Below are 23,206 nucleotides of genomic sequence, written 5' to 3'. Positions count from 1 at the left end.
AATGAGTGAACTGGTTTCTCTGCATTCTCATATCCTTCCTTTTGAAGTATCGATTCATTAGCGTTTATATTTTCTAATAGAATCTTCTTGCTTGTGTATGTGAGTCTGGACCAGCAACATGCCATGGCATCCGTGTGGAGGTCAGGGGTGAACCTTCAGGAGCCCATCCTCTCTTTCCACTATGGGTTCCCGATACTGGGCTCAAGGTTGTGGTGTTTGCATGGCAAGTACTTTTACTCAATAAACCTTGCTGGCCTTTACTATTTCATTTTAAATGTATGTCTGAGTGTATGTGCATGTGAGGGCCAGAAGAGGGCATAAGGTGTCTTCCTCCATCTGCTGAGCCGCCTCACGAGCCCGCCTGCATTTTTGTCTAAGGTGTGAAATTTTTTCTAGACAGGGTTTCTCTGTGTAGCCTTTGGCGTCCTGGATTCGCTTTGTAGACCAGGCTGGCCTGAAATGAACACCAGTCCCCCAAGAACTCTACCCCTTAGCAATACCTCCGCGCCCGGCTTTCACATTTTATGTTACTTCTCAAGTCTGAGTAAAGTAACTACATGACAGATGTGGTAGTATGGATGAAAATGGCCCCCTAGGCTCGTATGTTTGCATGCTTAGTACTCGTTGAAAAGTTTGGAAGGTATAGACTTATTGAAGAGTATCAGGAGTGGTCTACAGAGCGAGTCCAGGACAGCTAAGGCTACACAGAGAAACCCTGTCTCAAAAGAAAAACAAAAACAAACAGAAAAACGTTGTCAGGACTGGATTGTACAACAAAAATTTCTGGGCTGGAGAGATGGCTCAGAGGTTAAGAGCACTGACTGCTCTTCCAGAGGTCCTGAGTTCAATTCCCAGCAACCACATGGTGGCTCACACCCGTCTATAATGAGATCTGGTGCCCTCTTCTGGCCTGCAGGAGTACATGCAGACAGAACATTATATACATAATAATAAATAAATAAATCTTTTTTTAAAAAAACAATAATTTCTTCAGAATGACATAGACACAAAGTGAACCCTAGAAGCATCACAAGTAAACACCAAGTAGCCAGATGGCAATGGTGCACACTTTTTTAAAAAAGATTTTTTTAGCTGGGCAGTTGTGGCACATGCCTTTAATCCCAGCACTTGGGAGGCAGAGGCAGGTGGATCTCTGCAAGTTCAAGGCCAGCCTGGTCTACAAAGTGAGTCCAGACAGCCAAGGCTACACAGAGAAACCCTATCTGGAAAAACAAAAAACAGTAACAACAGCAAAAAAAAAAAAGATTAAAAGATTATTTATGGGGGCTGGAGAGATGGCTCAGAGGTTAAGAGCACTGACTGCTTTTCCAGAGGATCCAGGTTCAATTCCCAGCACCCATATGGCAGCTCACAGCTGTCTGTGACTGAAAGAGCTGATACCCAGAGACATACATGCAGGCAAAACACTAATGCACATAAAAACAAAAATAAATAAAAAAAATTTAAAAAGATTATTAAGTATATAGTTTTCTGCCTGCATGTACATTTGCACGTCAGAAGAGGGCACCAGATCTCATTGTAGGTGGTTGTGAGCCACCACATGGTTGCTGGGAATTGAACTTAGGACCTCTGGAAGAGTAGCCAGTGCTCTTAACCTCTGAGCCATCTCTCCAGCCTGTGCTGCACACTTCTAATCAAAACACTTGGGAGGCAGAAGCAGAAGGATCTGAGTCAAGGCCAGCCTGGTCTGTAGCTCCAGGACAGCCAGAGCTACACCACAAAACCCTGTCTCAAAAAAACAAAAGAGGAGGAAGAGGGGGAAAACATAGCTCTGAAGCCATATAAAGTCTGTGCAAGTAGCAAGTGAAAAAGATGAAGAGGAAATAATTGTAGGCAGCCTAGACTTCACACAGCCTGGCACTCAAAGGAAAATATGATTGCTTTATTAGCTATAGTGTACATATTTCAACACAGTAAATTGGGCTGGCATTCCTTGCAGAGGAGTCGCGTCTTGCTCAGTGAGACAGGCAGCAGTCCACTGTGGCACCCCTTGGCACTATTTGGAGCTATGCCATTCTGCACCACACTCCACAGCCAAACAGAGAAGGCTGTGTGCATGCATCATGGGCTGTTTCCTTAGCTGCTAGCCAATAAGGCAGGGCAGGGCAGGGCAGGGTACTTTTTGTTTTTGTTTCGTTTTGTTTTTCGAGACAGGGTTTCTCTGTGTAGCCTTGGCTGTCCTGGACTCACTATGTAGACCAGGCTGTCCTCGAACTCACAGTGATCCACCTGCCTCTGCCTCCCGAGTGCTTAGATTAAAGGCCTGCGCCACCATGCCCAGCTCTAGGGCAGGGTACTTTTAATATAATAACTTTGTGTACCATCTTGCCAGGTGAACTAGACTTGTGTCAGCACTGATGTATTCAACTTTGTAATGCCTTCCATTGTGATGTCAAGCAGTGAATGCCTTCAGACATGCTTTGGGGTTTAGCCATGCATCTTTATTCTTTTCACTTGTGGAGTACACTCCTCCCCTCGTTTCAAAGTTAAAGAGAATTCATTCTTAAAGAGTGGCTTGCAGCATTCCTCCTCTCTGGCCTCCTGGCTTCTTGCTCCAGGATCTCTTACCTCTTTCTCCCTGGTTTTAGTGGTGGCATATTTTATTTTAAAAAAGAAACAAAAGTATATAAAATGAGCCAGTTTAAGGTCAGTAGTAACAGGGGTATATGTTGTGAACAAACTTTTTTGTTTTGTTTTTCAAGACAGGGTTTCTCTGTGTAGCCCTGGCTGTTCTGGACTCACTTTGTAGTCCAGGCTGGCCTCGAACTCACAGCGATCCACCTACCTCTGCCTCCCGAGTGCTGGGATTAAAGGCGTGCGCCACCAGAGCCTGGTGAACAAATGTTTTAATAACAGTTGGCTGTAATTACCTCTTGCCATGTCTGGCACTGAAAATGAGGGTCAGGGTGGAATATGGACCTACTCCTGAATAAATGTGACAAGGGATGGGGCAAAAAAAGAGCAAAAATAGGAAGGTAGAGTTATTACCTTTTTCTGAACTTCTGTAACCCAGCTTTTTTTTTTTTTTTTTTTTTTTTTTTGCAATTTATTTGGGTTCTTCTTATCCACCACACTTCTTCACCCCAATCCATTCCAACCCCAAAACACTAGGTAGGTGACAAAGAAGGTTAGAGGGGAAAGAAGCCATAGCTCTCTTCAGACTACTTCCTGCTGATGAGGGGAGTGGAGTTCTTTGGGGTAAGTCCAATCTTCCTTGTCAGGATATCTCCAACCAGCAACCAGAAATCCAAAATAGTCACAGCAAAAGCTGCCGCGGCAGGGACCACCAGCAGTAGAGCAGCAGCAGCTGCCCCAGGCCCTCTTGGGGCTCCGCATTTATACCCTCTCTAGAGTTCCCAGAATTCCATAGGTAAACTATCTGCAGCTGGCAAAAATCACTCCCCTCCTAGAGCTGCTGTGGACAATTTGAAGCAGCCCCATATCCCACCCCTAGATTAAAACAAAAGCATTCATATAAAAGAAACCAAAATTCTCACTACACTCCCCATTTTTTTTTCTTGTCCTAAATGTTCTTCCAGAACCATCTGGGCTACCACACGTGACATTTAACTTTCCCACCGACCTCAGGGCCTTATTCCTTTACTTATGCTATCTGAAGGCTCATGCGGTCCTAGAAAAGCTTAGTCTATGTCCCTAGTTCAGGTTCCAAACAGGACATTTAGGTATTTTCAATAGCATTTAACATAAATACTACTAAGACTTGGTTGATAGATCTACAACTAGGCAGTCCTGAAATAAAGCAGCCTACATGGCATCTACGCATGGATCTCTAGCCCCAGCACTCGGAAGACAAAGGCAGGTGGCGTTCAAGGCAGCCTGGTCTACACAGTGAGCTTCAGGACAGGCTGTAGCTATTTATAGTTAGTCCCTGTCTCAAAAAAAAAAAAAAAGCGGGGTGGGGAGAGAATCCGGCGGCCACCTTTGGTACTGTCAATACAGAGTGCTGCACCACTGTAGCATGTAGCTGTAGCACTGTAACACACCACCACAACAGCTTTCATCCAGGTACCAAAACTTAAGTTCCAAGATAAATCGTTAATTGTATGTTACTGTGTTTGTCTCCTAGTCCATTATTGTTTTAATATATTTAGAAACTGCCAAGTTTTTACTCTTAAAATGGAAATAATGATTATAAGGGAAGGATAATAAAAGTATAGTACAAAAGACTTCATGAGACCCAGAACCGTTACTATGGAGAGCAGGCATATCTGCTTCTGTTCCTCGCAGCTACCATGACTAAATATCTGCAAAATTCAATGTCTGGCCAAGGAACTTCACATCCTTATATTATAGAAAGCCCAAGTCTTCAATGGGATTTAGTGTAATCTGTATTTTCTAGGAAAAAAGTGGGTAAAGACTCTACACTCTAAAAGTCAAAAAGGAAAAAAATAAATACTTACAGATAGTCTGATGTAAAGGGCTTCAAATAAGATTGAGCTGGAAGAATGTTGTTTTGGAAGAAAAGCATAAAGGAAGAAGATCAGTTACGGACTCAGATGCCATTCTCATCTGAGTCTATTTCACCCTATGTTTCAGGTTTATAAAGTAGTAATTTATATGTCAGTGAGAGCAATAACTAATGGTAAATGTGATTGTCTTATGTCTTTGTAGAGTGAAAAAGTTAACAGATATAGTACCAACAGAAAAAAAATTCATTACTTTAGGAAAAATGCACAGTACTAAAATATTTTATTTAGTCTGGCAAATGGCTGACAGCAAGCTTTGTAAAGAACTAGTTGTCTATGGTCTTCTGAATATTTAAATTAGAAGACTAATCCCATCTACTCAAATAAGTCAGGGGAGTCACCAAAACAACAGGGCTGTTTTTATGGTCCCAGCTGGGAAACCAATGTTAAGACCAAGACTAGAGATACCATGTCATCAAAATGTGCGTTTTCAAGGTATTTTTCCATATCTGAAAACTACTTGGTCCAGTTTTTAAAATGAAAATTCTAATATTTCCAGGGAATGTGAGTAGGAAAAGTTAGCACTAAAGAATGAGATCCCAGCTGGGCGTGGTGGCGCACACCTTTAATCCCAGCACTTGGGAGGCAGAGGCAGGAGGATCTCTGTGAGTTTGAGGCCAGCCTGGTCTACAAAGTGAGTCCAGGACAGCTAGAGATACACAGAGAAACCTTGTCTCGAAAAAAGAATGGGACCCCACTACTCAACTTTAAAGAATTTATTTTCCCATTTTTAGAGTAACATTATTGTAAAATCCACAGTTATTGCAACACCTGCATTGCTTAAAAGAATTCCTAAGAATTTTGTTAAAGCATCTTTTTAAAAAACAGAACCAAAATAACGTACATTTTTATCTCTAAACACTGTGTCATTAAAGTCCATGTACTGTCCTCTGTATAAATCAATGTGATGTTACAATTATATACATGATCCAATTCTTATCTTAAAGGCTTCTGACCATGTATGATATCCAAGATTGATTCAATGCCTTTAATACCAGACTGCAGAAACTGTCATGACCCAAACAAAGCAAGGGAAGCTGTGTGTGCAGGCAGGAGCCTGACGCTTTAGCTGTTTGCAGCATCTGCTTGGCGAGGCCATCCGTCCTCCTCAACTCCCGAGTCATACTCCTCTTCAGAGGACTCTTTCGATGGAGCCCTATAATAAAAAGCCATGTTTGTTAGTTTTTCAACAAAATTGGACTCAGAATAGTAAATCAATCTTCATAGCTAAATAGCCCTGCCCCAAACCAGGAAACAAGAGCATTTTTAAAAATATTTTTTCTTTTTATATATTTTATTTATTTATTACATATACACGCCAGAAGAGGGCACCAGATTTCATTACAGGTGGTTGTGAGCCACCATATGGTTGCTGGGAATTGAACTCAGGACCTCTGGAAGAACAGCCAGTGCTCTTAACCTCTGAGCAATCTCTCCAGCCTCCAAGAGCATTTTTAATATTAGGATTGCTTAGTGGAGAGAGATGGGAATTAAGTCATAGAATAGACCAGTGATTTCCCTAATAAAGCTATTGCTGAAATGAACTGCAAGTCATGGACAAATTTTCCAGCCTGCTGTCTGCTTCTGTAGAGGAAGTTTTACTGGGATGCTGACATGCTCATTCATTTATGTGTTATCTATGGCTGCTTCTGTGCTGGGGGCAGTTTTGAGCAGTTGCAGTATAGAAAGAATGGCTCTAAAGCATTTATGTGAGAAAGTTTGCTGATTCCTAGAATAGATAAAAACAATAGCTGTGTCAGTTATCATTCGGTATGACAGTGAGGGAAAATCAATTCTGTAAACAAAGTTTTGGTCTTAAGAAGGCCATTAAAAAGAGCTGAATGTAAAAGAGAGACAGAGAGAGGCTGGGGGGGGGCACTAGCTGAATGTCCTGGTGCACACAAGTAATCCCAACACATAGGAGTTCAAGGCTATACCCACATACTTAGTGGCTTCAAGGCCAGCCTATGTCTAAAGAACAAATGAGGTAAGCCATAAAAAAGTAATCCATCAGCCAGGTGCGGTGGTGCACGCCTTTAATCCCAGCAGAGACAGGTGATTCACTGTGAGTTCGACGCCAGCCTGGTCTACAGACAAAGAAACCCTGTCCTGGGGATGGGGGGGGGGGGCAGGAAGTAATCCATCAATTAGAAAATTAGCATCAGGCTGGAGAGTTGACTCAGTGGTTTAGGACACTGGCTGTTCTTCGAAGGACCCGGGCTCAATTCTCAGCACCCACATGGCCGCCCACAGCTGTCTGTAATTACAATTCCAGTGCTTCTGATGCCTTCACACAGATATACATGTAGGTAAAAGACCAATGCACATAAAAGTTTTTTAAAACTCATTAGAAAATTAACATCAAAATTTTGTGGGTTTTTTGTTTTTTGTTTTTTTGAGACAAGGTTTCTCTGTGCAGTCTTGGTTATTCTGGACTGTCTTTGAACTCACAGTGATCCGCCTGTCCCTGCCTCCTGAGTGCTGGGGTTAAATGTGTGTGCTACCACGCTCAGCTTTGTATTATGTATTTGGCTTTTTGAGACAGGGTTCCTCTGTGTAGTACTGGCTGTCCTGGAATTCATTCTGTAGATCAGGCCAGCCTCAAACTCAGAGATCCGCCTGCCTCTGCCTCCTTAGCTTTGTTTTGAGGTAGTATCTCAGAGTCCAGCTTGGCCTCAAACTCATTATGGGGCTAAAGATAGCCATGAACTCCTGAGCCTTCTGCTCCCCCTCTCAAATGCTGGCAATGCAGGTGTCCCCTCCACAGACAAATGGATGCATGTCTCTCTTGTATACTGCTTGTTGGAGAGAAAGTAGAGGCTGATTTTGAAGATCAATTTTCAAATTTACTTACAAAATTATTTCACAAGCCATATTAGATTTTCCTTATAAAAATTCATGAGATTATTACTTCCCTTACAAATAAGAAGTTATAAAGATTTTTCAATGACAGACCAGTAAACTCAGTTGGTAAGGACCTTAACTTTAATCTTTAGCTCTATTCTGTTTTGAGAATATGCTTTACCGAATGTATCCTGGTTCCTTTTTTCCTTCTACTACTTCTTTGTCAACTTCCACACATACAATGTCAGAATTAGGAACTTCGAACATTGGTTCTAGTAACAGCTTTTCCTAAAAAGAGAAACAGTAATGAATGTAGGCATGGGTTACTGTGTAATTCAAATGCTATTTCTGTACCCCACATCTGGTTGCAGTCCTTATTCTGAGAGTCTCCTGTCTCAGTGTTGTGTAAACACTGCTCCCCAATTGTCCCCTGATATGCCAATAAACCAGCCTACAGCCAATTGCTGAGCAGGGAGAGAGTGGGGCTGGACTTCCTGCCAGCCAGGGGAGGAGTTCAAAGAGCAGGTAGGGGACTCAGCACAGAGGTCCTGGAAGAACCAGGAGAGAGCTCAGCAAAGAACACTACAAAGTGCAAGTATCTCAAGAAAAAAACTGAGAAACATAGTTTTATTAAAAAAAAAAAAAAACTTTAACAAGTAAATGAGGAGGAAAATGGGTTACTTACAAAAGACTTCAATTTTAATCAGTATAAAAACTTTCATAGTCCTTATATTAAAACAGCTAATTACATTCAGGTCAATTTACAAATACGTCAATAGCCAATCTAGGCAACATAGGCATACAAAGCCTGTAGTTTCAGACTCAGATAAAGTGTGCCTGCCCTTTTCTTTCAGTGAGGCAGTCAACTAATAATCTTTACTTTTATGTCACTAATTGTAACATCACTTCTACCCAGCTCTTAGATTTCAAGCTGTGATTCAAATGAACATTTGCCTCAAGTGCAGCAATAGGCTCTAAGGAAACTGTAGAAAACCATTTTTCCTATTGGTAAGGGCTGCTGGGTATTGTGTATTTCCAGGAATGTCAATTGAATGGCCTGTTTTTCCAGTTTGCCTGTCTATGTCTGTCCTTCGTAATACTGTAACACCAGAGTATATATAGTTTCAAACTGCATGTGGTAAATGGGTAGTTACACAATTGAAATTATACTGAAGTGCGGGTGTGCGAGTGGTGAAATCCTTAAAGGGAAAGATAATCTATACTTGCTTTGGGATCAGGCAGTGAAGTAGTAATCCTTGACAGATCTGGGGAATAGAGCACAGAAGTTTTTAAAAAAAGGAATGGGTGGTACCAGGAAGTCTGTGTCCTACCTAGGGTCCCTAAAAAAACAAAAATCATAGCATACTGAAGCACAGGGTCTAAAACGGGACTTCAATAGATTTGAGAAGGAGATGTGAGCTTGGTCACGGCAGTACATACCTGTAATTACAGAGCTTGTGAGGCAGACACAGGAGACTCTAGAGTTCAGGGTCATAAATGGCCACCAACAGTCTGAGGCCAGCCTGGGCTGCATGAGCTCTTGCTCCCCATATGGCCCCTGCCCCAAACTGTACTATAGAATGTTCTCAAATTCTCCTTCCAATGACTCCTCAGATTTTTTTTCTTTTCTTTCTTTCTTTTTTCCAAGACACAGTCCTGGCTGTCCTGGAACCATACATTATATAGACCATGCTGGCCTCAAATTCAGAGATCTGCCTAAGTGCTGGGAGAGATGTGCACTAATCACCCCAGCTGATTCAGACTTTATGTATTTCAGTCATAGTGTATGTACATGCCTTTGGTTGTATATACCTTAGAATTTAAGGATTAAAAAGCTTTGGGGTTTTTTTGTTTAAGATTTATTTATTATGTATATAGTGTTCTACCTGCATGTAATGCCTGCCTGTCAGAAGAGGACACCAGATCACATTTTAGATGGCTGTGAGCCACCATGTGGTTTCTGGAAATTGAACTCAGGACCTTTGAAAGAGCTGTCAGTGCTCTTAACCTCTGAGCCATCTCTCCAGCCCAAGAGTTCTTTCTGTTTACAATTTTGGGCTGATTTTCTTTTCTTTCTATTTTGAGACTCTGTCATTGTGTCTGCAGTGGGGATTTCAATGGAAGCCTCGTGTACCTATTTTTCGCTCCAATGTCAATCTAGTTATGGCTTTCAAAGCAACTCAGTAGCATTCAGTTCACACTCAGATGAATAAAAATATATATGAAAACTTAAGTTAGTCTTCAGTGATCTTTTCCTAATACAGTCACATAGCATTTGACCTTCTAACTATAAAAAGCATTATCAATCTTCCTAGAGTCACAAAATTTTCTAACTAAATGGAACCAATGATTATTTCATAGACAAATAGTTCCAGAAAGTTAAGTAAATCGAGACTCAGAAACAAGGAAAGAGACTGAGGCTAGGCTGGCCTTGAACTCACTATACAGCTGAGGACGCATGATTCTCCTACCTTCACCTCCTGAGTATGAGCATCACACGCACGAGCCACCACATCTACCTATGTGGTGCTGGGTATAGAGCTAAGGGCTTCTTGCATTCCAGCAAGCACTCCACCTCCTGAGCTGCCCAACTGCGTGTGCACACATTCACACTCACAGCATTCAGCCACACTTAGCAGCCACAGAAGCACTCTACCTCCTGAGCTGCCCAACTGTGTGTGCACACATTCACACTCACAGCATTCAGCCACACTTACCAGCCACAGAAGCCCTTCATCTGGGAGGTGAAGCAAAACAAAATCTGTGATTACCCCACCCATCCTCCAAAAAAGAAAACCATAGCAATAAGAAGGGAGGGCCTCCAGGTCGTATTTCCCAAAGACAAACAGAAAGCTTAGCAGTCTCAAGGCCTAGAGAAGTGGTACGGGGAAGGAGACAGCTCAGTGAACAAAGCCCTCGCTTGCAAATGTAAGGGTCTGAGTCTGGATCCCCAGCACCTACAAAAAAGTTCAGTGGGTGTGGGTGTCTGTCTGTAGTTGCAGTGCTCGAGAAGCAGAGAAAACAAGCTGGCAAGCTCTGGGTTCAGCAAGAGACCTAGTCTTAGTAAGTCAAGTGGAGAGTGATTAAAGCAGACAGACACATGGCCATGCACGCCTCGGAGGCCAGCCTGGTCTACAAAGTGAGTTCCAGAACAGCCAGAGCTACACAAAAACCCTATCTCAACACCTGCTCCCTACTCCAAAAGGAAAAGATCCAACATCAACCTCTGACCTTCACACACATGCACCTGCATGCAAGTGATCAAATATACACGTGCTAGTACACATGCTGGCAAATGCAAAACGAAATGCCACATTTAGATCAGTAACAATCTAGGGGGTTATTGTTAATTTTATAACTCTAACTCACCATTATGGACCGAAGACCTCGTGCACCTGTTTTTCGCTCCAGCGCCAATCGAGCTATGGCTTTCAAGGCGTCCTCTGTGACATTCAGCTCACACTACAGGTGATAATGGTAAACACACACTTAGTCCTAATTCATGGCATAGCACTGGATCAGCTAGCTGTAATGACCATTAGTAATCTTCCAGATCCACAGATGTTTGTAATCCATACAATCAACTACTATTTCACAGATAAACAAGTCCCAGAAAGTTAAGTAAACAGACTCAGGAACAGAGCAAGAGATAAAGGCTAGGCTGCTGTGGCCTCTATCTCTTGACAGACCTTACTCTCTTTCAGACTGGACTATCTCTTAACACTTACAAATGACCTTCATTTTGGTTCCCTAAGCTTTTCTTTTTGCTGTAGTGTTAGAATTGGACCCAGGACTATGCACTCAGCATGGAGCTGCACCCCGAGCTGTCACAGGACATTTTAAAGAGTGTAACACTCTCACTCTGTACAGAAAATAAAAATAAAAACAAGTCTGTCATTTTTCATGACGCTTTAGAATGTCATCCCCAAGAAATATTAGTTTTAATCAATTAGCCAACAGTAGTATCGTTATTGTAAGTCACAAGTTTATACTTGCATGGCAATGGAAAGAAAACATATTTAGAGATGCTACGTCAAAAAATCTTATATCTGATTAGATGTGCTGGCTAGAGTGACCTCTGTGTTTGGAATTGAGAACTAACAAATTTACTTAGACAAAAGTATATAAAAATATATAGGATATAAACTGCAAAAGCACTTAGAATAGCAAAGCTGAAAGGACAGTGCTGCGCATTTGGCTTGGAGAGGCTTTAGCTAGGCTAACACTTCTATGTCTTTGTACTTTATGCTCATTACATTCAGAAAAATAAAACTCATAAGTGCTGACTGCAGCACACTGTGCCTTCCTACATTTACACCCAGTGAACAATAGGCTGGTATTCAAGATGAACACCTTCTCTTTAATATATTGGGCTAACAATAGAATTCTAATTTAAAAAATCATAAAGTAAAGGAAAAATCTAACCTTATCCATGCTGAATAAGGCCTGATATTGAGGAATAACAGCGTTCCGTGGCTCAGTTAGTATTTGTACAAGTGTCTTCTCATCTAGACTATGCAAAGGAACCACCACAGGCAACCGCCCCACAAACTCAGGTATCATGCCAAATTCAATGAGATCTCTGGCTTCCACGTGACGGAGTAACCGGTCTTTTTCTTCAATGTCTTGATGAGTGTTGGATTCTCCACTTCGGTTGGCGAGGTCTGCAGCAGCTGCAGCCCTTCTGCCTTTTCCCAGATTAGATGGTGTTCCAAATCCAAGATACTATGAGAGAAATGAGAGAGACAAGCAATAGACTGGTGCTGCAAAAGTACTTTATATCTGTAAGTCCCATATGAAACAGGGTCACAGCGGTTAAGTACTTTGACCGAAGGCTTGTTTCTTTAAGTAGCACTGAGCTTACAGCTAACTGAGATGCCTTAATTCCCACTAGGTTAACTCATGTGGCAAATCTCCTTTTGACATGTCCTTGATTCTTTTGTTGTTGTTGTTGTTTGTTGTTTTTTTGGAGACATGGCTTCTCTGTGTAGCCCTGGCTGTCCTGGAGTCACTTTGTAGACCAGGATGGCCTCGAACTCACAGCGGTCCTCCTGCCTCTGCCTGAATGCTGGGATTAAAGGTGTGCACCACCGCGCCTGGCCAGATGTTCTCGATTCTTTAACTTTTAATTTTACATATTTCTACTGTGAAATCCTTTTTGGTAGCCTGAGGAAGCACATATAATTAGTAGTATTAGAATACACTTCCCTGCCTTTGATGACAAAAACAGAAAACCGTGCCTAGATGTTACTATGCTTCTCATACAGGAGGGAAAAAGGATCCCTGTTAGCTTATGTAGAACTTCAACAGCAAGAAATAAATGAACTAGAATAAGAACCCAACTGTAGTCAGTGCTGAACGAGGCTTGATTCCATGACTCCATACCTATGACCAGAGTGTAGGCTATGAAACTACTACTAAATTACTACTTAAAAATTAGTACATTAAGTCAAGAGTTCAAGGGCAACTTAAAGCAAACTGCCAGAAAGCTCATCTATAAAACCCTGAAGAATGTATGTCAAATGACGATGGCTACTAGATAAAACACAGAAACATGAGGAATACAGGGGGTTCTAAGTTCCCTGCTGCACGTTATCATTACACTTTATTGTAACCGACTGACTACTTGGTGCAGGATGTGCACCCTGAAATCCAAGCCCCAGCTAAAAGCATTGCTTATAAGAATGTTTTACAAGAAGGGGGCTAGAAAGATGGCTCAGAGGTTAAGAGCAGCGGCTCTTCCAGAGGTCCTGGGTTCAATTCCCAGCAATCACGTGGTAGCTCACAACCATCTATAACGGGATCTGATGTCCTTTTCTGTCATGCAGACAAACATGCAAATAGAATGCTCATACACATAAATGACATAATTTTTTTAGTTAAAAAGAATATTTTGTAAGAAACATCAATAAAACTCAGTAAAGTCCTAATCCTCCCCTACTCCAAGTTCTTCCTTCTGTTTGGAAAAGCCAGAATGAGTTATGGGGCAACGAGACAAGCTGTTTGCTGGGCCTCAGCTACTCTCGTCCATTTGCTCCTCTTGCAGCAAATATCGAACAATATGAAAAGTCCTTAGACAAAATATAAAATTAAACTCGTTAAGTTACACTTCGGAAATGTTCGTCCACAGGTGCACTGAGACAGGGTCTCACTATGTCCCTGGCTCATCCGAACTCACTGTGGCAACCAGGCTGGCCTCAAATTCATGCAATCTGCCTGCTTCTGCCTCCTAAGTGCTGTGCCATCATGCATAGCTAGCTCATAGGTATTAGGAAATCCTATTATTTGTTACCCTAAAAGTCAAACAACTAGGAATATACATTGATTGGCTCTTTCTAAGAAAATGCAGTGACTGGAAGACAGTAGACATTTCAACAGAAGCTGAGCGAGCATCCTGTGGACTGGGTCACCTGATGTAGCATTTCAATGGAACACCTTAGATCAACTTACTTTCTCATTTTTCCTCCTGCTGATGATTCTGTCTAAGCCATTGAAAGCGCCAGATGCCACAAACAAGATATTTGTTGTATCAACTTGAACTGTCTCTCCACGTAGCTTTCGAGAATTCTTTTCTGGAACATTGACTATTGTGCCTTCTAGAAGTTTTAGTAAACCCTGATGATAAATGAATTATAGCATTACCATGTGTAAAGATATAATTATACAACAAACAATAGTATTTGATGGGGGGAAATAATACAGGGTTATGGTTAATGAGTGTAACTAATGAAAACTCCCACATTTCTATAACCAAAATAAAAGTCAACTGCACTTGTCACATTGGTAATTCATAAAGTAATTGTAATTCAATAAGCAGTCACCTAAGGAAGTTGCTTTTGATGACAAGGCCTTCCTCTCCCCACCCCCTCTCCGCTTATTGCTATGTAGTCAAGCAGTGATCCTCTTGCCTCAGCCTCTTGAATGCTGGGTTACAGGTAAGAGCAACCATGACAAGATGATGGCAATCTCTCACTACAGACAATGATGGCTCTATGAAATGGCAATAAAACAGTGCATATTCAAAACCAAAACAGTCCATGTTTTACGTAAATTTTGTAATTCTTTTTGTTTGTTTGTTTCTTGTTTTTTGAGAAAAGGTTTCTCTGAGTAATTGCCCTGGCTGTCCTGGACTCACTCTATAGTTTTAACATAATTCTTTTTTGGTTTTTTGAGACAGGGTTTCTCTGTATAGCCTTGGCTATCCTGGAACTTGCTCTGTGGACCAGGCTGGCCTCAAACTCAAAGATCTACCTGTCTCTGCCTCCCAAGGGTTGAGATTAAAGGCATGTGCCACCACTGTCCAGCTCTAACATAATGCTATAGTCAACTTTGAGAGTATATTTTGAGATGCTTTCATAAACAATTACTCAGCATATTATATAAGTATGGTCATAATTCTCTGTATTGTCCAAAAAGAAAAACAGCAGTATGTTGGTTTGTCACCTCTAATTGTCATTAGAGATTATGTTCATTAACATGGCCAATTGACCACTGATCACTGTAATTCTGCCTGAAATGAAATGCTATTTTATTCCATCTTCTTTTTGAGACAGAATGTCACTGAGCCTAGGCTAATTTCAAGCTTACCATGTGGGTAATGGTGACACTGAACTCCTGATCCGCCTTATTGTACCATACAGGCCCTGGGATTACAGGTGTGTGATAGCACATCTGCTTTCTTTTCTTTCCTTTCTTTTTTTCTTTCCTTTCCAATACTCCTTCACTCTATTTCCTTTGGTGCTAGGGATTGCACCCAGGGCCTTGCGCATGCAACGCAAGCACTTTACTGATGAGCTACATCTCAGCCCTTATATTAATCCTATAACTAACTAGTAGGATTAAGAAACACGGATGGGTTATTTTTGTCTAGTCTTCAGTCTTCTAGAAATGTTTAAGAGGGCTTTAGAAGAATAAAAATAAATGATTAAAACAATTTAAATTTCCTATGAGATATAATTTTTTCTTTTTTAAATTATTTTATTTTATGTATACTGCTGTTTTGCCTGCATATACTTCTGTGTGAGGGAATTGGATCCTGGAGTTAAGAGTTGTGAGCTGCCACATTGAGAATTGAACCTGGGACAGCTGGAAGAGCAGTTAGTGGTTTTTTTTGTTTTGTTTTTTGTTTTTGTTTTTTTCCTTCTCTATAGATGGTCTTTAACGGCACATTGTTCTTTTCCCAAATCCAATTCTGCTTACCATGGGGAGTCTATGAATGCTGGGATTGTGCACAGTTAGTGCTTTTAAACGCAAAGCTATCTCTTCAGCCCCAAGAAATGTAATTTCTTATTTAAAATCATTAATACCCTTTTTTAAAATAGCTTTTTAAAAAGGTATATGAAGCTAGGTGTGGGGCTCACGCCTGTCACCCCAGCATTCAGGGGGTGAAGCAGGAGTGCTGCTGCAAGTTCAAGGGCAACCACATAAAATAAATAAATAACTAAAGTGATCTATGAAGTTTAGGGTGGGAGGAATAAAATATAATCTAATTGAATGTGAAACCAAACGTACAATACTTGGGAAGTTGATGCATTCCCTTCCTTTTAGTGGGCTTGAACAAAATATTCAACTGCTTACTTGCTGAACGCCTTCTCCACCTACATCCCGTAATTGATGAATGCCTGGCACACTGCCAATCTTATCTACTTCGTCCAGAAAGACAATTCCTATAATTTAAGGAGGAGTCTATTTATAATATGAAAAGGAAAGGCACAAGATAGTCTCAGCTTTAAAAGACAGGATAGCTACAAGGCAAGGTTATTCAATTTTTTTACACTTAACATGTAAAGGCTTGATCATCTAAGAATATACTATCTTTCTCATTCGTCTTTTCACGTAACTATTATGGAATGGATTCTACAGCATGTAATTGAGAATGATAACCAAGTGCTCTGTAACAACAATTATCTGTACTTAAATGTAGGCATGAGACATTCGCCAGAACTATTAAGACTTCAGTTTACTCTTCCCCATCTCTATCCTCCTCAGCCCCCCATGTTCATTTACTTAATGTGTGCACATGTATGGACATGCACGTATCATGGCACATGTAGCAGTCAGGAGACAACTTGTAAGAGTTGGTTCTCTCCTCCCACTAGGTGGGCTCTGAGGATTGAACTTAAGTCATCAGGCTTGGTGGCAAGTGCTTTTGTCAGCGGACCCATCTCAATGGCCTACCGCCTTCAGTTCTGTCTTAGAGCAACGGTTCTCAACCTTCCTAACGCTGCGACCCTTAATACAGTTCCTCATTTTACAAGCCCCCAACCACAGAAATTTTGTTGCTACTTCATAACTGTAATTTTTCTGTTATGAGTCATAACATAAATATCTGATATGCAGGATATCTCATATATGAACCCAAAGCTGTCATGACCCACAGGTTGAGAGCCGATGCCTTAAAGGATCTGAGCATAAGCTGCTGGGTTCTTCATGTAAGTACACAGAGAAAGGAAATGCAGGGTCTATGACAGTCTTGGAGGAACAGGCTAATTTTTTTTCTATATTCAATTTATTCTAAGCTTTCTTGCCTTTGTCCCTGTCACTAACCTTTCCCTACCCCCAGCACTGAAAATCTGGAGGAATAAGAATAAGAAAATCACTGGGAATATAAGACCTAAAAGGATAGTAACTGCTTGTTTTCACTCTACCAGCAATCTTTGGAGCCATATGACAAAGCAAATAAGCATACTAGAGAGTGTGTGACACTGGGTACTCTTCCATAGTTAGAAAATGTTAGCCCTTCACAATACTATACAATTATAATATTCTATTGCTTTTTCCTTACAGCATACCTTGCTGTGCTTTCTCTACATTGTAGTTGGCATCCTGCAGCAGCTTGGCAATCACAGATTCAATGTCTTCACCTACATACCCAGCCTGAGTCAAGGTCGTACAGTCACAGATAGCAAAAGGAACATCAAGGCATTTTGCTAAAGTTTGTGCCAGCAGAGTTTTACCTACAAACAAAAATAGTAACTAAAAATATACTACCTTACAATTTTTCTACAAAAATAAGCTTAAGTATATAATGAAATTTGAAACATTAATTGTTACATCTTTTCTCTGCTATATTCAGATCTTATTTTATTATTTTGTTTACAAAGTTAGAGATTGCTATAATTACTAAGTTAATTTCAAACTCTGTTTTAGGGTTAAATAGCAAACAATAATAATATAGCCAGAGCCATCTTAGGTTTTGTTTTGTTCTTGAGACAGGTTCTCACGCCATAAGCACGGCCTCAAACTTGTGGCCATCCTCATCAGCCTCTCAACCATTAGGATTACATGCAGGCACGAGGCAGAATCTACTATTACAAGGTATAGGTTACCGTATCATTCTGTTTTTAAAAATGAGTAGTGAAGTTTCCCAAAATGTCTTTTACCTGACCCAGTTGGTCCAAGCAGCAAAATATTACTTTTTTCAAGTTTTATGTCATCATGAGAAGAATCCAATACTTGGCCTCCTCGTTTTTCCTGAGGTGTCTGCTGGTTCACCTGCTGCTGCACAGACGCCCCTAAGGCGTTGCCATGGGGGCTAATTCCAGCAATCTGAAGCAACTCTGCGGGACAGCAAAGGAATTACTAGAGCAGCACCCGGATGTACTTGGAAACCGTTCTATACAATCCTACATCCAGAAACAAGCACCTACTGGAAACAAATACTTCAGCACTGCCTTACCTAAAAAAGAAAACTTCAAAATGACTAGTGACAAACACTAAATACATGACTATAATACACGGAGCTTCAAAGAGAGGAGCTAGAGAAGCACTCTCCTCTGTGTTTACATCGGTTCATGTTCCTCCTTTTTTTGTGTTTTTATATTTTTGTTTGGTTTTTTGAGACAGGGTTTCTCTGTTGGCTGTCCTGGACTTGCTTTGTACCCGGCTGGCCTCAAACCCAGAGTCTGCCTCTGCCTCCTGGGTGCTGGGATTAAAGGCCTGCGCCAGCACGCCCGGCTGCGTAAGCATGCTCTTAGAGAAGCTAGAACAACACAACAGTTTGCTTCAGCCTTCCCTTGCCTCTAAACAGCTGCACAATCTTGCACAAGTTACAGAAACTTTCTGATTCTGTTTTCTATTAGACAGCATTATTATCTGTCCTACTAATTTTAAACACATAGTTGGATGTTATGTGATCCACCTGCTTCTGCCTCCCAAGTGCTGGGATTAAAGGCATGCACCACCACGCCTGGTGATTATCTATCTACCTTTAAATAACCAAATTGTCCTCAGTTCTCACTTGATATCTGTGACTATAAAATACTTGCATATAATTTGGATTTTATACTATTTTATATTTTATGTGTATGAATAATATGTCTTCATGTGTGTGTACCACATTCATAATACCTGTGTGTTTGGAGGTCCAAAATAGGGCACTGAATTATCTGGAACTAAGGATACAGATGGTTGTGAGCCACCGTATGAGTGTGGGAACTGAACACATATCCTCTGCTACGGCATCAAGTACTCTAAACCACTGAGCCATTTCTTCAGCCCCATAGGTTTACTTTTAAGCAGCTTCTAAGAAGTGAGTTAAGAATATCACAGTGCTGTCTAGTGACCATTTAAATCAAGCCGATAGAATAACAGTTCAGCAGTCGTAACAAGATTATTGTCCTGGTCTATCAATCATCACCGTAAAAAAAAATCATCATGCTTACGGCAAAAGCTTATTACTTATTTTTGTTTTCCAAGACAGGGTCTCTCTGTGTAGCCTTGGCTGTCCTGGACTTGCTTTGTAAACAGAGAAACCCTGTCTCAAAAACCAACAAAAAATTTTTTTTTAATTTTAATTTATGTGCATTGGTGTGAGGGTGTCTGATCTTGGAGTTACAGACAGTTGTGAGCTGCCATGTGGGTACTAGGAATTGAACCTGGGTCCTTTGGAAGAGCAGGCAGTGCTATTAACCACTGAGCCATCTCTCCAGCCCCTTGACATTTTTAGTAATTTATATACTAGATATGAGCCAAAATTTATTTCTATTGATTGCATATTTGATTACATTATTAGATTTGAGAAAGCCTCTCTACATACGCAAGCTAGCCTGAGACTTGCAGTATAGCTCAGAGCTGCCTTGAATTCACATGCTTTTGTCTCCTGGGTGCTGAGATTATAGGTATGTACCACACACCTGGTTTAGCTCTTGCCTTTTTTGTTTGTTTGTTTGTTTTGTTTTTGTTTTTGGAGACAGAATTTCTCTGTGTAGCCTTGACTATCCTGGGCTCTCTGTAGATGAGGCTGGCCTGATCTCACAGCAATCCACCTGCCTCTGACACCAGCCCCTAGAGTGCTGGGATTAAAGGCATGCACCACCATGCCCAGCAGATCTTACAGTCTTAGATATAATTTAGTTCTGTTGCCTGCATGCATGTCTGTACACCGCTTGCATGCTTACTGCCTGTGGAGGGCAAAAAGGGCATTGGATCCTCTGGAACTGAGTTACAGATAATTTTGAGCTGCCATTAGAGAGCAGCCAGTGCTCTCAGCCACTGAGCCATCTCTCTAGCCCTACTGACTGTATACCTTAATTTTATTGTATCATTCACTAGATGTCAGTATTTCCATAAATTTAAAACTAACTTAGCCAAGGCATAATGGCACACATATCTGCATCTTCAACATTCTACAAGCCAAGGCCAGCCTTGACTACACAACTAGATCCTGTATCAAGCACACACATGCACATACCCATGCACTTGTATACAAGAGACAATATAATTTTCTCTTTAGAAATTTTAAATTTGCCAGGCAATGGTGGCACACACCTTTAATCTCAGCACTTGGGAGACAGAGGCAGGTGGATCTCTGTGAGTTCAAGACCAGCCTGGTCTACAAAGCTAGTCCAGGACAGGCTACACAGAGAAACCCTGTCTCAAAAAAGAAAAAAAAGAAAAAAAAAAGAAGTTAAAAAAAAATTTAGCCAGGCAGTGGTGGTGCAGGCCTCCAATTCCAGCACTTAGGAGGCAGGCAGTGCAGGGATAGACAAACACTATCTTGAAAAACAACAAAGAAGTGGGGGGGGGGGGGAGAGAGAAAGGAGGAAAAAAAATTAGACATTAATTTTGTGTTAGCTTGGTTTCTCTATGCTATGGCGCACATGTTAAGGTAGAAGACAACTATGCGAGTCGGTTCTCTCCAGTGTGTGGAACCCAAGTACTGGACTCAGAGCACCATGCTTGACATCAACTGTCTTTACTCACTGGGCCTTCGTGCTGGTCCACAACAGATAAGGGGCTGGAGAGCTGGCTCAAGAGCTAAGAGGTCTCCTGGACAGGACCTGGTTCCCAGCACCCACAGTGGGCAGGTTACAACCCACCTTGAACTCCAGTTCCAGAAGATCCAATACCTCTGACTTCCATGAACACCTGTTCTCATTTGTACTTTCCCACATACAGAAACATAAAGTGTATACAAGCAAAAATAAAATAAACTTTTTGTTGTTATTTTGAGATAGGGTTTCTCTGTGTAGCCCTGTCTGTCCTGGAACTTGCTCTGTAGACCAGGCTGGCCTCAAAGATCCGCCTGCATCTGCCTACTGAGTGCTGGGATTAAAGGCGTGCACACCAAACAGCAAAATCTTTTAAAAAATATTTAAAACACACAGATTATGAAAAAATTTCTGGTTATATCACATCTAACAGGCACGTTTAAATAATACAGAAGAAAGACTGAAGTCACCTTGCTTGGTAGCATACACTATCGCTGCACTGAGAGGCTTTGCTGAGGCAAATCTCAGAAACAACAGCGAGCACAGACAGGACCTGAGGGAGGAGACTTACTTGTGAATCTGTACTCATCCTCCCGTCTTCTTATTTCTAACTCTAAGAAAGGAGATAAAAAGGGCAACATGAAATATTATTTATTTGCTTAGTTTGGGGCAGCCTTCTTCCAAATTTATTTAATGGATATACTTGTTATTTTCTGCTTTTTTTTTTTTTGAGACGGGGTTTCCCTGTGTAGCCTTGGCTGTCCTGAACTCACTTGTAGACCAGGCTGGCCTCGAACTCACAGTGATCTGCCTGCCTCTGCCTCCCAAGTGCTGGGATTAAAGGCGTGCGCCACCACTGCCTGGCTCTTTTTGTTTGGTTTTTTTTTACATAACAACTTCTATGCAACATCCTTTCTATGTTAAACAAAACCAAACCAAGCTTAATGATGGTTGCTCAGGTACTAATAGCCACATAAATAGAATTTAAATTATCTGTTTTAAGAATAATAATTTAAGTATCATAAGAGTTGAAATTCTTCATACTACTAATGTTGAATTTTTGTTCATCCAGCAGCTCCTACAATTTAGGTGTCAATTTAATGACTGAACAGAACCAGAACACAGTTGTATAACTAGACTGCACTCTTAAGACCTCATAAAAATGAAGGTCCTATGTCCACTGTAAAGTATTGACTTCCATTTTCTAAAATAAATTCAACTAGTATTACCATATAACTATTTTGCAATAAGCTCAACGCAGCTACTAAAAAGCATGTAGCAGAAATGTCTCCACATATATGAACCTAAAATGTTGGCTTATAGACCTAGTTCAGAAACCAGGGCTCCCTGGACAACAAAATAAAAACCTAAATATTTTAGATTTTAATTGAATTATAATTTATATTTTTAAAAAAAGTCATTCTACAGGGCTGGAGAGATGGCTCAGAGGTTAAGAGCACTGGCTACTCGTCTAGAGGTCCTGAGTTCAATTCCCAGCAACCACATGGTGGCTTATAACCATCTATAATGAGATCTGGTGCCCTCCTCTGGCGTGCTGGCTCACGTGCAGGCTGAATACTATATATATAATAAATAAATTTTTAAAGCTTTCCTTTTTAAAAAATCAATCTACTACTATACTTTACTGTCCACAGTAAATTGAGATTACACAGCACAAGCTATGCTAGAATCTCAGATTAATAGGGATTACATTGAAAAGCACTATAAATTTGCCCTTAACCTCATATTCTATAGCTGCAGATCCTCAAAAAGACAGCGCTAGAAATGCTGTGTTAAGTCATCATCTCCACGAATCTCTGACTTAGGCAAATGAAATTCTGTATCCTGAACCTAAACAAGAAAAACTAGAGCTGTCAAGAGCACGGTAGCAATCTATCCATGGGAATGTCAGCCCTGCAGCCTTCAAGGTTTTGTTGGCTTTTGTGGTGATAGTGATCAAAGGCCTTGTGAGTGCCAAGCAGGTGTGCTCCACAGCTGAGCTTCTCCCATTCCCTAAAGAGACTCTCAAGAAACACATTTTACTTTGTGACTCCAAGTTTTAAGAAACAATACTTACCTTAACTAAAAGCTAATATAGATTGACATTTTTTAATTGTCATCTACTTAAAAAGAAAAAATAATAGTACTGGCAACATACCAAAATGATTCATAATCTACTATGAGATAATTTACAATGTTGCAGTACAGTGTGATGATTTTCAGATTAAAGAGTTACAAATAAAGATTAAGCACAGCACTCTCCATTGTGGTCAATTACCAGAACACTGACCTCTAGGTGTTAACGACGTCTGCTTCTCAACCTCTGCTTGCTGTCTCAGATTAGCTGGAATATTATTATATATTCTCTTATAATGATTATACACAGCAACTGAAAGTACTTTCTTAGCAAACGACTGGCCAACAACATACTTGTCGAGGTAGTTATAAATCTGAAAAATGATTAGGTATAGTCAATTTACTATGAGCCATCATAAGAACAAACACATTACAAACTTTCTTAGTGGTTCAAATTCGAAAAAAAGATTCCCATTAAAAGTGAAGTGTCTGGGGCTGGAGAGGTGGCTCCGCGGTTGAGAGTGCTTGCTGCTCTTGCACAGGACTGCACTTTAGTTCCCAGCACCC

At 40.9% G+C, this 23,206-nt stretch overlaps 1 protein-coding gene across 2 annotated transcripts in view; it reads right to left on the bottom strand.

Annotated features, from left to right (window-relative positions):
* Positions 1–5,209: 5,209 nt before the first annotated feature.
* Positions 5,210–23,206, bottom strand: part of CLPX (caseinolytic mitochondrial matrix peptidase chaperone subunit X) — a 37,238-nt gene continuing 19,241 nt past the window's right edge. Inside the window, exons 5-14 of one of the 2 annotated variants that reach the window (XM_084784330.1) lie at positions 22,854–23,013; positions 21,135–21,176; positions 17,735–17,911; positions 17,144–17,308; positions 15,930–16,018; positions 13,803–13,967; positions 11,778–12,077; positions 10,722–10,814; positions 7,534–7,640; positions 5,210–5,664 (exon numbers count right to left, since the gene is read on the bottom strand). In XM_084784330.1, the coding sequence (XP_084640456.1) occupies positions 5,574–5,664; positions 7,534–7,640; positions 10,722–10,814; positions 11,778–12,077; positions 13,803–13,967; positions 15,930–16,018; positions 17,144–17,308; positions 17,735–17,911; positions 21,135–21,176; positions 22,854–23,013 (1,389 nt within the window). In that variant the 3' untranslated portion in view covers positions 5,210–5,573. The remainder of the gene's footprint in view (positions 5,665–7,533; positions 7,641–10,721; positions 10,815–11,777; positions 12,078–13,802; positions 13,968–15,929; positions 16,019–17,143; positions 17,309–17,734; positions 17,912–21,134; positions 21,177–22,853; positions 23,014–23,206) is intronic. The other variant, XM_084784331.1, reaches the window with a different exon arrangement.

This window comes from Acomys minous (assembly GCF_964271855.1).
Source record: "Acomys minous genome assembly, chromosome: 5".
NCBI lineage: Eukaryota > Metazoa > Chordata > Mammalia > Rodentia > Muridae > Acomys > Acomys minous.
This window is presented reverse-complemented; position numbering and strand designations above follow the sequence as displayed.